Source organism: Hemibagrus wyckioides, linkage group LG02 (genome assembly GCF_019097595.1).
Source record: "Hemibagrus wyckioides isolate EC202008001 linkage group LG02, SWU_Hwy_1.0, whole genome shotgun sequence".
In the NCBI taxonomy this organism is placed as follows: Eukaryota; Metazoa; Chordata; class Actinopteri; order Siluriformes; family Bagridae; genus Hemibagrus; species Hemibagrus wyckioides.
The window spans coordinates 19,332,071-19,344,138 of NC_080711.1; the positions used below are offsets into that span (position 1 = coordinate 19,332,071).

Here is a 12,068-nt window from a genome sequence, read left to right on the forward strand (position 1 = left end):
GGTGCTAGAGATGCTGTTCCCAATCTGGACTGACTGAGGTCTCCCAGTCAGGAAATCCAGGATCCAATTGCAGAGGGAGGTGTTGATGCCTAGCAGACTCAGCTTCTCGATCAGGTGCTGAGGAATGATCGTATTGAATGCTGAACTGAAGTCAATGAACAGCATTCATAGGTAAGTGTCTTTATTGTCCAGGCGTGTGAGGGCCAGATGGAGGGTTGTGCTGATGGCATCATCTGTGGAGCGATTTGGACGATACGCAAACTGCATGGGGTCAAGTGAAGGTGGCAGTAGGTGCTTGATGTGCCTCATGACGAGCCTCTCGAAGCACTTCATGATGATGGGTGTGAGTGCAACGGGACGGTAGTCATTGAGACATTCATAGTGAAGCATGAACTCATACTGCAGACTCAATTGACTTTTCAACTCTTCTATTAGTTCTTCCAAAGTACCAGGTTTTACATGGAAAATTGCCTTTCGTATATCATTTTCACCAACAACTACCCTCACTGGCCAGGACTGGTTCATAGCTCTGGGGGGTAAAAACGAACAAACAAACAAAAAAAAACATAACATTTAGCACAAAATGTAATGCTTCAGGGTAACAAACATCTTGCCTTTAATCCTGTAGGCAGAGAGTGGAAAAACATCATTAAAGTCTTTCAGTTGGGTTACAAACAAACATGAGCTACTATTGCAAAGTGCATAGGCTCTGAGGTGTTCATGATACCATGCAAACATATGCTTACAAATGAAAAAAAAAAAAAAAACACTGGTACCCTGAAACAAAACCTGTTGAATCGGCTTGAATTCTGGTAGGCCTGCACATGAACCAGTGGACACCACCATGTCCACTGCGTACCTGACACCATCAATGTTGACAGATGTTGCTGACAGCACTGTGGTGTTTGCATTTCTTTCCATAAGCTGCTGCTGTTCACTGACTGGAAATGAATAAATCATGACACTCTTCACTTTGCCAAGTTCTAATCCTGGTTTAAAAAAATGAAGATGAATCTAAATGGTAAGCCATCATCTTCTGATGTCTGTCAGCCAAAGTTATGAATCACTCTTTTGAAGAATCTGTGTTTTCCTTGGAATCTCATTGTCCACACATGTACAAGTGGTCCAAATACTTGAATCAGATAGGGATAATGCTCCAAATAATGTTGCTTTGGACGGAGTCTATAGTTTGGGAATGCCTTTTGAAGTAAGTGTCTATGCTCTGACAACCTGAAATCTGGATAGTGAAGTGTCTCCTCAGTAAACCTTGTGGACATAACTGTTCCAAGCACATCTTTCAAGCACAGTATCACTTCCAAAATTTCATCACCCTCTGGGACATAATGACCAATCATTATGATAGAAAAATTTCAGCGAGAATCAAGGGGAAGGTGTACAGGACAGTGCTGAGACCAGCCATGCTGTATGGTTTAGAGACAGTGTAACTGAGACAGAGACAGGAGTCAGAGCTGGAGGTAGCAGAGCTGAAGATGCTGAGGTTCTCTTTGGGAGTGACAAGGTTGGACAGGATTAGGAACGAGGACATCAGAGGAACAGCTCATGTTGGACGTTTGGGGGACAAAGTTAGGGAGGCCAGGTTAAGATGGTTTGGACATGTTCAGAGGAGGGAGAGTGAGTATATTGGTAGGAGAATGTTGGACATGGAGCTGCCAGGCAGGAGGAAAAGAGGAAGGCCAAAGAGGAGGTATATGGATGTAATAAATGAGTATATGAAGCTAGTGGGTGTAAGTGTTGAGGATGCAGAAGATAGGGATAGGTGGAGAGAGATGATTCACTGAAGGGACCCCTGAAGGGAAAAGCCAAAAGAAGAAGAAGAAGATCAAGGGAAGCAGCCTGAGTAGGGTCCAGTTTTCATGGCCATTACCTCCAACTGTACCTTTTGTATGAAATGCTTTAGAAATCACCTGAGGTTGGTTTGTTTTGTCTGAGTGTGTGTAGGGAAATTCTTTAATGGCATTGTTCAGCAACTTCTTTTTGATGAAATGCTCAAAGCAAAGACACAACTTAGGGATAACACCTTCAAGCAAATCATGGAGGATATTTGGGGGGAAAACCATCAACAACATGAAAATGCTCCAAGTAAATACTAAGAGGACAGCTCCCTTTCACACCATATTGTTTTGACATCTGGGCATCCTGCTGGGCTTCTGCAATGTGTCGATCATGGTCTTGTTTAGTTCTCAAGCTGAAGTGACCAGATCTTACTTCAGTATCTTGTATTTCCTGCCGTGTAGCAATGCAAAAGCAGCAAATCTTATCAGACACAAAACTTTCTTGGAATCCTGCCAACGAATAAGCAGCCAGATTGTCTGCTGCAACATACAAAATGGTTCCTCTGACACTGGATCCTAATTTTTCCACATATACACCATGCTTCTCAAGAAGCATCAGATCTTGAAGGAGAGGATGAAGGATTTCAAAGTACATTCTTTGCCTGTGTTTACTTTACATAGGAGGGCTAACTGTATTGAGTTGAGCGAGGAGCAAAGTTTGGCTGCAATATTTGCAAGTACCCAATATACTGCACAAATCTTGTTTCTTTTTAGAGATCCCCAAAGGGTTTGCTACCTCATCAATGTAAAGACCCAAGGCAGTTCTAAATTCCTCTTCCATCAGTAAAGAATTTTCTTTGAAATGTGACCCATCTCTGAAGCTACTGTATCGTTGCATATCATTATCATCAACACTGAGGATATCCAGGATTTCATTTTTGTTTAACAATGCCTGGAGCATTTTAAGGACAGGTACATAAACAAATGACTGCTTATTTTGGTCTGTAACAAACACAAAAGGTTCTACAATTGTAAATTCTTGTAGCATGTAAGAGGCTCTTCTGCAAAACGTAGACAGGGAACCTTTCTGAGTCTATTTCAGTATGACGTTGTTCTCCGAGATTGCACTTAGTATTTCTCTTGCTATAGAGATATCAGTATCAGGATAATGTTTGAGGAGTATTTTCTGAATTGCAAAAAAAGCAAAGGTTCTGACAGGTCCATTGTTTGGTTTATTTGCTATATGACATCTTGCAAAGTATTCTCAGAGATATTAAGTATAGTCTGCATCCTGAAGAAAAGGGCTGCCAATGTTATGCTCATACTGCAACTCCAAATCATCAACTTTATCAGCATTCACATCCTCTTCTTGAAAATCCGTTGTATCTTGAATGTCTTCATCTTCAGTGTGGGCAACATTCCCCACAGTTTTGGTATGTCTTAAAATTCCTGGCTTGAACTGCATTTGGTTATGCGTCTGTCTAGCATTGTGGTTCCTGTTTTTGTGGGCATTAAAAGTGGTACTGCACTTTTTGGTGCATACAGATGTGAGTATGAAAATGGGAAAAAATTCTTTTTCTGAACAGGGAAGTCGCAAAATTGACCGTGGATCACATGTTTAGGAGCATGACTAGGATTATCACTGATCTGGGAGTGTAATCCTTGATGGATGTATCTTAAGTGCATTGAAGGACTTAAATGTGCAGAGACATTCTTCATGAAGACATGGTAATGGTGATGTTCTTGTGAAAGCACCATGTTTCAATCTGTAATGTTTTATTAACTGCCCTCTCTTTTCACATAAGAAGATGCAAAACTTACATGTCCACTGCATCAGTGATGGTTCTTTATCTTCAATCTGTAAACAAAACTAAAAAGTAACAATTACGGTTTTAAAGATATTTAACACAATGTAACTACGTATAATGAAGTGCAGGAGGCATCAGGAGTAGTAAATGTATGTGTAAACACCTGCTGGGACGTGACACTACGACTAACAAAGTGTCTGAGTTTGCCATTAGCTGACTTAATAAAATAATTATAAAGCCCTAACCCACATTTCATATCTATCTATCTATCTATCTATCTATCTATCTATCTATCTATCTATCTATCTATCTATTGTGTTTTTTTGTCTATCTATCTATCTATCTATCTATCTATCTATCTATCTATCTATCTATCTATCTATCTATTGTGTTTTTTTGTCTATCTATCTATCTATCTATCTATCTATCTATCTATCTATCTATCTATCTATCTATCTATCTATCTATCTATCTATCTATCTATAAGCCCCCCCACACACACACGATCAGAACATTAACAAACCATAAAACCAAAATGTTTCGTTTGTGCACGAAAAATGAACATTGTGCTCATACAGCTTTTGATATTGAGCTTATATGATCTTTTATGAAACCCCTCTTACCAGCTGCAGTTACGTTATTGGCCAGTAGACTATGTTGTTTCAGTCTTACATTTTGGTGCTTTCTACTTTCAGACGTTAACATCCAGAGCACTGACAGTGACACGAGATTGTCATGGGTGCTGTGCAAATCCAACGACTAGTAGCGCTTCCGGACTAATATAAACTTGCTGGTCTCTGTACTAAAAAACAATTTAATGTCTAAAAGCGTTATCGAGTACAAATGTTTATTTTTCATGCATAAACGAACTGATATGGTTTTATTAATTTTCTGAACACCATCGTCAAACATTGCACCTCTTCTTGTATATGTATGTACATATGCAACGCACGTACAGGACACGTGCGTGTCACGAGTCTTCTGAATTTTTTACATTAAATTACTCTTTCACGTTTGAAAAATAACGTCAGTAAATCCTGGCTAACCTCCTCATCACATATATGGGCTCTCTTTCGAACACGAAGCTGTTTTATCTTCTTATGCCTACCTGTCTAAGGTCCATATACGCTAACATTAGCTGTAGCCCGCCAACATTCGCAACATTAGTGGTAGTAAAAATTTTTACTTTGCCCCTAAGATGACACTATAACACTTTGTCCTGTATTTGTACAAAATTTAAAGATAAATTATTAAATTAAACCTAATCATATTAAATATTAGTACATTTTGAATAACTTACCTAAAAAACAGCTTTCCAGTTTACTTATTTAACTTAGTATTAGAATTGTTTCATGTAAAAGGGCATTACTCACATTGTTAGTTAAATTAACAGGATAATGAGTTAGAAGTGAAGCACACTGATATATTTTAAGGAAGCACAAGTGTTACCTTTTACAGTGCAGGCATCACCCCAGTGTTCAATTTATTGCTAAAGGCGGGTGTAATTGTTCCTTGTGAGACCTCACCAGTCTGCACAGCTATCTTTCCTGTAAAAAGTTCAGAGTCTGAAGAGTGGAGATTTGTCCAAGATCTAAATGCTGTCAATGATGCAGTAGTGCAAAGAGCCCCAAATGTTCCTAACCCCTACACTATCTTGTCTCAGCTAACACTTGAGAGTAAATGGTTTTCAGTTGTGGATTTGGCTAATGCATTCTTTAGCATACCTGTTCATCCAGACAGGTTTGCGTTCTTGTTCAATGGCAGGTCATACACCTTCACTCGCCTCTGCCAAGGCTACTGTGAATCTCCAACGATTTACAATGATGTCCTCAGAAACAGCTTAGAGTCTCTCACTTTAACTAAAAGTTCAGTACTCCTTCATTATGTGGACGATTATCTCGTAGCAATTTGTACAACAAAACGTGAAGGGACATTTAATCTCAGCAGATGGCAAAAGATTGGAAACTAGTAGAGTTGAAGCCATCCAAAACATTCCAAAACCAATCATGAAAAAACAACTGATGTCTTTCCTTGAAATGTGCTCATATTGCAGGATGTTCATCCTAGGTTCTTCTTTCTGGCACATAGTCTCTGTGAGGGTAATCATTTGAAAATTGTCCTTCCAGAAGTCCAGCACATCCTCTTCATACACGGAGAGTGGTTTGGCTTTTCCAAGAAGTGGCAGTTGGTAAAAGTCTCCTACAGCTAGACAAGAGATTCCTCCAAAAGGTTTCTTGCTGCCTTTGATCTGTTGAAATCATCAGTTTATGTAAGCAAACGAGTCCATGTAAATCATGGATACTACATCGATTATAAGAATCTCCACGTTGTGTAATCCATCTCTTACTTTATCTTGGGAGTTTCCAAGTCTTTGAAAAGGTGGCTTCAGGTTCCTTGGCAGTTTTAAAAGGACACCACCCGTGCAATGTTTTACCAGAAATGTTGAAAGCTGCAGTTCCAGTAAATGCAGTCAGCAGCACCATAGGCATGGAGAGATCCCCTTCTCCCCCCAGCACCACCTGACACAGTAAAAAAACTGGTCTGGATTACATGCTTCTGGCACCATTGGCATATAGTGTAAAATATGGCTGCCTGCATCTCATTTAGACTCCTAAGCTACTTCCTCACAAATTGAAGTGATGTGGCACTTAAAGTTTCAGCAATCTTCTGTAAAACTTTTCGGGCTTTTCTCTGAAAACCGAGCATATCTGATAACTTACCAACAGTTCTCTACTGAATAAATCCTCTTTTTTTATCCTCTCCCAAATCAGCCCTCTCCTCTCTTCACTGAGGGTAGGTAAACTCAGCAGAACCCTGATTGGTCCACCACTGAGACTGTCCCCGCCCTGCCTTGCAGCCCAGTAAAGCAGCGCTATCTGTGGTGCTGAAGTTGTGCTTCTTGTTCAACATGGAGGTGATATGGGTGGTGTTGTCCGTGGTTATGTTTCTCCTTTGCTTCTGCATTTAATGTAATGGTATGTATTATTGCTGTACAAGATTAATGTATTTGCTCTTTTGGTGTATACAATTGATGCTGTAGTACCATAGCTTTCAGTTATATCTGAGCTCGGTTAACAGCCCTGCACAATTAATGTATTTTTGTTGGTTTTCACGGGCTTTGTTACTGCGAGTTAACCCAAATCCAAAACTCAATGTCCAGTTGACTAAGGCCCCTGAAACTGTACATGAACTGCAGAATTCTCTTTAAAATTTGAAGACCTCTTTGCAATTTGATGGACATTGCATAGTTTCCTGTGGAAAGGTGTGTCTTGCACATTCTTTGGAATAATGATGAAACACTATTACCACCACAACTACCAAAAACACCGTCCTACCCATCCTCCATCTTTTGTCTTGATACGCCAGCATCAGTTCGCCAGCCTCTTCCCACAGCACTTCTTCGTCCTTGTTATTTAGACCCGTGAAACATCTCACAGTGTTCTTCCATTTCAGATCACCCATTTCTCATATGACGTTGATTTAAATTTCCGTAAGGGCAATGACATATATGAAAAAAGCGGGACAGGCCTAAGTGTAACAAAAGACATAGAAGTGGAAATTTTAGACAAGCTGGCACAAAAAATATTTGCCCTGAAAGCCTACCCTGATGAATATGAAATCCACCTGTTGCCTTGGAACTTGTGAACATCCATGTCTTAAGGAGCCTGTGAGTGGCACAATATATGATGGCTGGACAACAAGCATTGAGTACAAGCTCTGAAACTAGTGATCAAAGTTGCACCAGGCTGGATGGGAAAAGAGGGAGGGATGAATATTGTGATAAGGATAGGTTTTCCTTGAAAAAAACAAAGGGAGGTGAAGTAAATCATGTTCCTGATCATCCAGAAAACTATGATGATGATAGACTAGAAGATCAAAGATGTGTCTTTGTGGATGCAATGAAAAAAGGGGGAAAGACACGGAATTCGTCCGACAGAAGATGAACCTCACATTTTCCTTTAGGAGAAAGGAGATTGTGGAGATGTTTCAGAAATCCAGGAGAGATAGTCTGCTCTGTTTCTTGAAGAGAAGGCAAGAATATTTTCTTCAATTATAGTCTGTCTGATTCTGAGTGTTTTTAACAGCACAGATGAACACGATCATGCAGTTACAGGAACACAGGAACTGATCTAGCATCAGTACTACCAGTCCAAACCTTTACCATCGTAACATTTCTGCTTAGCAGTTTAGATGTATTCACATCCAGCCCATGTCTGTTCTCATTTTAGCCCGGAACAACAGAGGAGGTGCCCTCAGAGGTGGCACTAATGATGATGGTGTCCAAGCCACCTGTCTGTAGCAACGTGATCGAGTTACTGGAGTGGTTTGACATGGGTCATCAATTCATCATGATCATGGAACGGCCCAGTCCCAGTATGGACCTCCTGAAATTCATGGAGCTTCAGAAAGGTTCCCTGTCTGAAGCACAGGCTCGTGAAATCATGGCGCAGGTGTTTCGGGCGGCTCGTCACTGCTGTGACCGTGGAGTGGTACACCGAGACATCAAGGCCGAGAATATCATCATCAACCCCGAAACTCTGGAAGTGAAACTCATTGATTTTGGCTGTGCGGAATTGCTGAAGGACACCCCCAGCAACGATTTTTTCGGTAATTACACTAAATAGAATCAGAAGGAATGCAGTGGAGAATATTTTGTAAACGATTTTGTGACATTGCTATCGGCTCTCTTTCTCTCTTTTACACACAGGCACTGTGTTCTTTGCACCTCCTGAGTGGATATTCCATGGAGGGTACATGGGCGTTCCTGCTACCATCTGGGGTCTGGGCATACTTCTGTTTCACGTCCTCAGTGGAGACCTCCCCTTTGCATCACCAGATGACTTAAATGATGGGTACCTGAATGCACTTCCTGACTTGTCTCAAGGTGAGTCAATGCAGAAACATGCACAATAAAGCTAAATATGTGAAATATAGCAAAATGACTTTAAAATGAACTCCTGATTTATTTACTTTTTTTACGTTTTTATCTCAACAGAGTGCTTCCAGCTGCTAATGTGGTGCCTGGAATTTAACCCTGAAACACGCCCAACTTTCCAGCAATTGGCCAGGCACGAGTGGTTTACTGGAGGCAGTTCAGGACAAAGTCAAGGTTAGACAGCGAGGATGCAGTAGACCTAATTAATATGATTTAGACGTGCTGTAATGCTGTAATAGTCTAGATTGTGAGATTGTACTGGATCAGTATCGAGTTCTATAACAGACAACTTGCTTGTCAAACAAAAGAATCTTTCCTTTTCTATCCTAATATCTGTTTTGTTTTGCTTTGCAGATTCCTCCTAAAACCAAAGATCTCATAAAACACACCTACACACACACACACACACACATATACAGTATACAGTGAGGGAAAAGAATTATTTGATCCCTGATTTTGTACGTTTGCCCGCTGACAAAGAAATGATCAGTCTATCATTTTAATGGGAGGTTTATTTAAACAGTGAGAGACAGAATGACGACAAAAAAATCCAGAAAAATGCATTTTAAAAAAGGTATACACTGATTTGCATTTTAAAGAGTGAAATAAGTATTTGACCCCTTCTTAAAACATGACTTGTACTTGGTGGCAAAACCCTTGTTGGCAGTCACAGAGGTCAGACGTTTCTTGTAGCTGGCCACCAGGTTTGCACACATCTCAGGAGGGATTTTGTCCCACTCCCTTTTACGGATCCTCTCCAAGTCATTAAGGTTTCAAGGCTTTCGTTTGGCAACTCGAACCTTCAGCTCCCTCCACAGATTTTCTATGGGATTAAGGTCTGGAGACCTTAAGACACTCCAGGACCTTAATGTGCTTCTTCTTGAGCCACTCCTTTGATGCCTTGTCCGTGTGTTTTGGGTCATTGTCATGCTGGAATACCTATCCATGACCCATTTTCAATGCCCAGTGAAGCGGTGCAGTTGTCCTGTCCCCTTAGCAGAAAAACACCCCCAAAGCATAATGTTTCCACTTCCATGTTTTACGGTGGGGATAGTGTTCTTGGGGTCATAGACAGCATTCCTCCTCCTCCAAACACGGTGAGTTGATGCCAAACTTCAGACGGGCCTGTACATGCGCTTTCTTAAGCAGGGGGACCTTGCGGGCGCTGCAGGATTTTAGTCCTTCATGGTGTAGTGTGTTACCAATTGTTTTCTTGGTGACTATGGTCCCAGCTGCCTGACTATGCCTGACTTTCTTGGTGACTATGGTCCCAGCTGGCTTAAGATCATTGAACTACACCTCCCATGTAGTTCTGGGCTGATTCCTCCCCGTTCTCATGATCATTGAAACTCAACGAGGTGGGATCTTGCACGGAGCCCCAGACCGAGGGAGACTGACTGTCTCTTGGTCTAAGCCATGGTGGAGAGTTTGGAATCTGATTGATTGATTGCTTCTGTGGACAGGTGTCTTTTATACAGGTAACAAACTGAGATTAGGAACACTTCCTTTAATCTCAGCTTGTTGCCTGTATAAAAGATACCTGGGAGCCAGATATCTTGCTGATTGATAGGGGATCAAATATGTATTTCATTCATTAAAATGCAAATCAATGTATAACTTTTTTTGAAATGCGTTTTTCTGGATTTTATTATTCTGTCTATTATTCTTTTATTCTGTCTCTCACTGAAATAAACCTACCATTAAAATTATAGACTGATCATTTCTTTGTCAGTGGGCAAACGTACAAAATCAGCAGGGGATCAAATATTTTTTCCCTCACTGTGTATATACACACACACACTAGTTAAAAATTGACAGATAAATAATAATATATTAGTGACATCTGGAGTCTTCTGGACTCTAAAACCTGCCACAGAGGCCTTGTGTGAACTCCGATGAGAAGAGAAAAATGTGAAAGAGAGACCGAGATCAGTCTGACAAATAAAACACTGTGAACTTGAACCAAAGCAGTCTCACCTGCAGTTTTTCTAAACAGAAAAGAAAAAAAAAATGCAGCATTATTGTAGCACATGAGTTTCCAAAGAAACATATTTTTATCACAGATCAGTACATATACACTGGCTGAAATAACTGGTGTTAGATACAGTACATAGAATGGACTTATTCAGAAGATTTCACACTATCTCTTGATTTGGAGTGAAAATGAAACATAAAACTTGAATGTTATAGCTGTTGAATATTGAAATGTTGTAACTGGAATGTTATACAAACCTACTGCTTAATAATAATAATAATATTAATATAAAGATTAAGTGTGTGCTAGTGAGTTTCCTGAAGAAAGCCGATCTTCATGTTAAGTTGATTTATCTGTGAAGATACTTGAGTGAGTTTAACAAAGGGTTCGTCTCAATCAGTGCTCTACTTCACTAGGTCAGGTATCACTACACGAGTTGGGACTCTGGTAAGGACCCTGGCTCACTACACATCAGGACAATAATGAATCAAGTTTCTGGCAACTTTATAATTTTCTCATCAGTTGCTGTAAAATTATCACTGTATTTATGTTTTATATGCCACTTTTTTGAACAGCAAACACAAAACAAGCTACGAGATAACTGTTAAATGTTATCAACCCTCAACTGGGTAAAACTGATATAAAGGCTAAAAAAACCCTGCATTGAATCCTGCTTGTGTACATTTTTGAAGTTTTGTTGCAATGTTGAAGGTTTACACAGGCCTAAATTGAGTGTGGTCTATTACCTGAATCTCAAATGTCCCTAGGCTACCCTTTCTAGTACACTAGTTAGGGTGTGAAAGTCAGATCTGAATGAAACAACACTAAGTGATGTAGTTGTTGGGATCCACTTAAGGAGATGGCGGATGCAACTGCAGATTTTACTGTGGAAGGTGAAAATTCATCATGAGTCAGATTTTGGAACACAACATATTGCACTGATTTCACACAATTGCACACATCTACACTTTATTCTCAATCATAATGTTCTTAACAGTAGCTAAAGCTACAGACTTTAAGCAAAGCTATGGAAGGCAAAGCAACACACAAGACAACATCAACAAGAGCCTGCCAAAGACAAATTTAAGTGGAGGTGCAAATTTAGATGAAACCACAAACAGGTGAGACATGTGGTCAGGCCATGTGACAGGCTAATGCAGTTTGTATTTTCACGCAAGGGTTACTTATTTAGTTGCCTCTAAAATACCCAAAACACAATTTTTAACAAAAACAAAACAAAACAAACTTATCTTTTGGAGTTAATGACTGAACATGAAATTTCCATTTCTTCCAGCAGATGTCGCCACTTGCGATTGGTTTGTTAACAGTAAATGGTGGAGAGAATGGAAATAAAGCTAGACAAACGTTTACTACAAAAAAAAGCGTTTTACCCTTTCTTTTGGACAGCTACTAACCTTTGGGGACACAATACCATCTAAAACAGAGGACTACACATGAATTGAAGTGGATAGCACTGATGATCATCTCATCATGGCACCTGTTAGTGGGTGGGATATATTAGGCAGCAAGTGAACATTTTGTCCTCAAAGTTGATG

At 40.1% G+C, this 12,068-nt stretch overlaps 1 protein-coding gene across 3 annotated transcripts in view; it reads left to right on the plus strand.

Annotated features, from left to right (window-relative positions):
• LOC131362533 (serine/threonine-protein kinase pim-3-like) overlaps window positions 1-9,026 on the plus strand; it is a 36,161-nt gene extending 27,135 nt beyond the window's left edge. For 2 of the 3 annotated variants that reach the window (XM_058404579.1, XM_058404598.1), the window contains 4 exons: window positions 7,831-8,209; window positions 8,310-8,486; window positions 8,598-8,711; window positions 8,892-9,026. In XM_058404579.1, the coding sequence (XP_058260562.1) occupies window positions 7,831-8,209; window positions 8,310-8,486; window positions 8,598-8,711; window positions 8,892-8,902 (681 nt within the window). In that variant the 3' untranslated portion in view covers window positions 8,903-9,026. Of the gene's footprint in view, window positions 1-4,103; window positions 6,577-7,830; window positions 8,210-8,309; window positions 8,487-8,597; window positions 8,712-8,891 lie in introns of those variants that run through there. The other variant, XM_058404589.1, reaches the window with a different exon arrangement.
• Window positions 9,027-12,068: the final 3,042 nt, after the last annotated feature.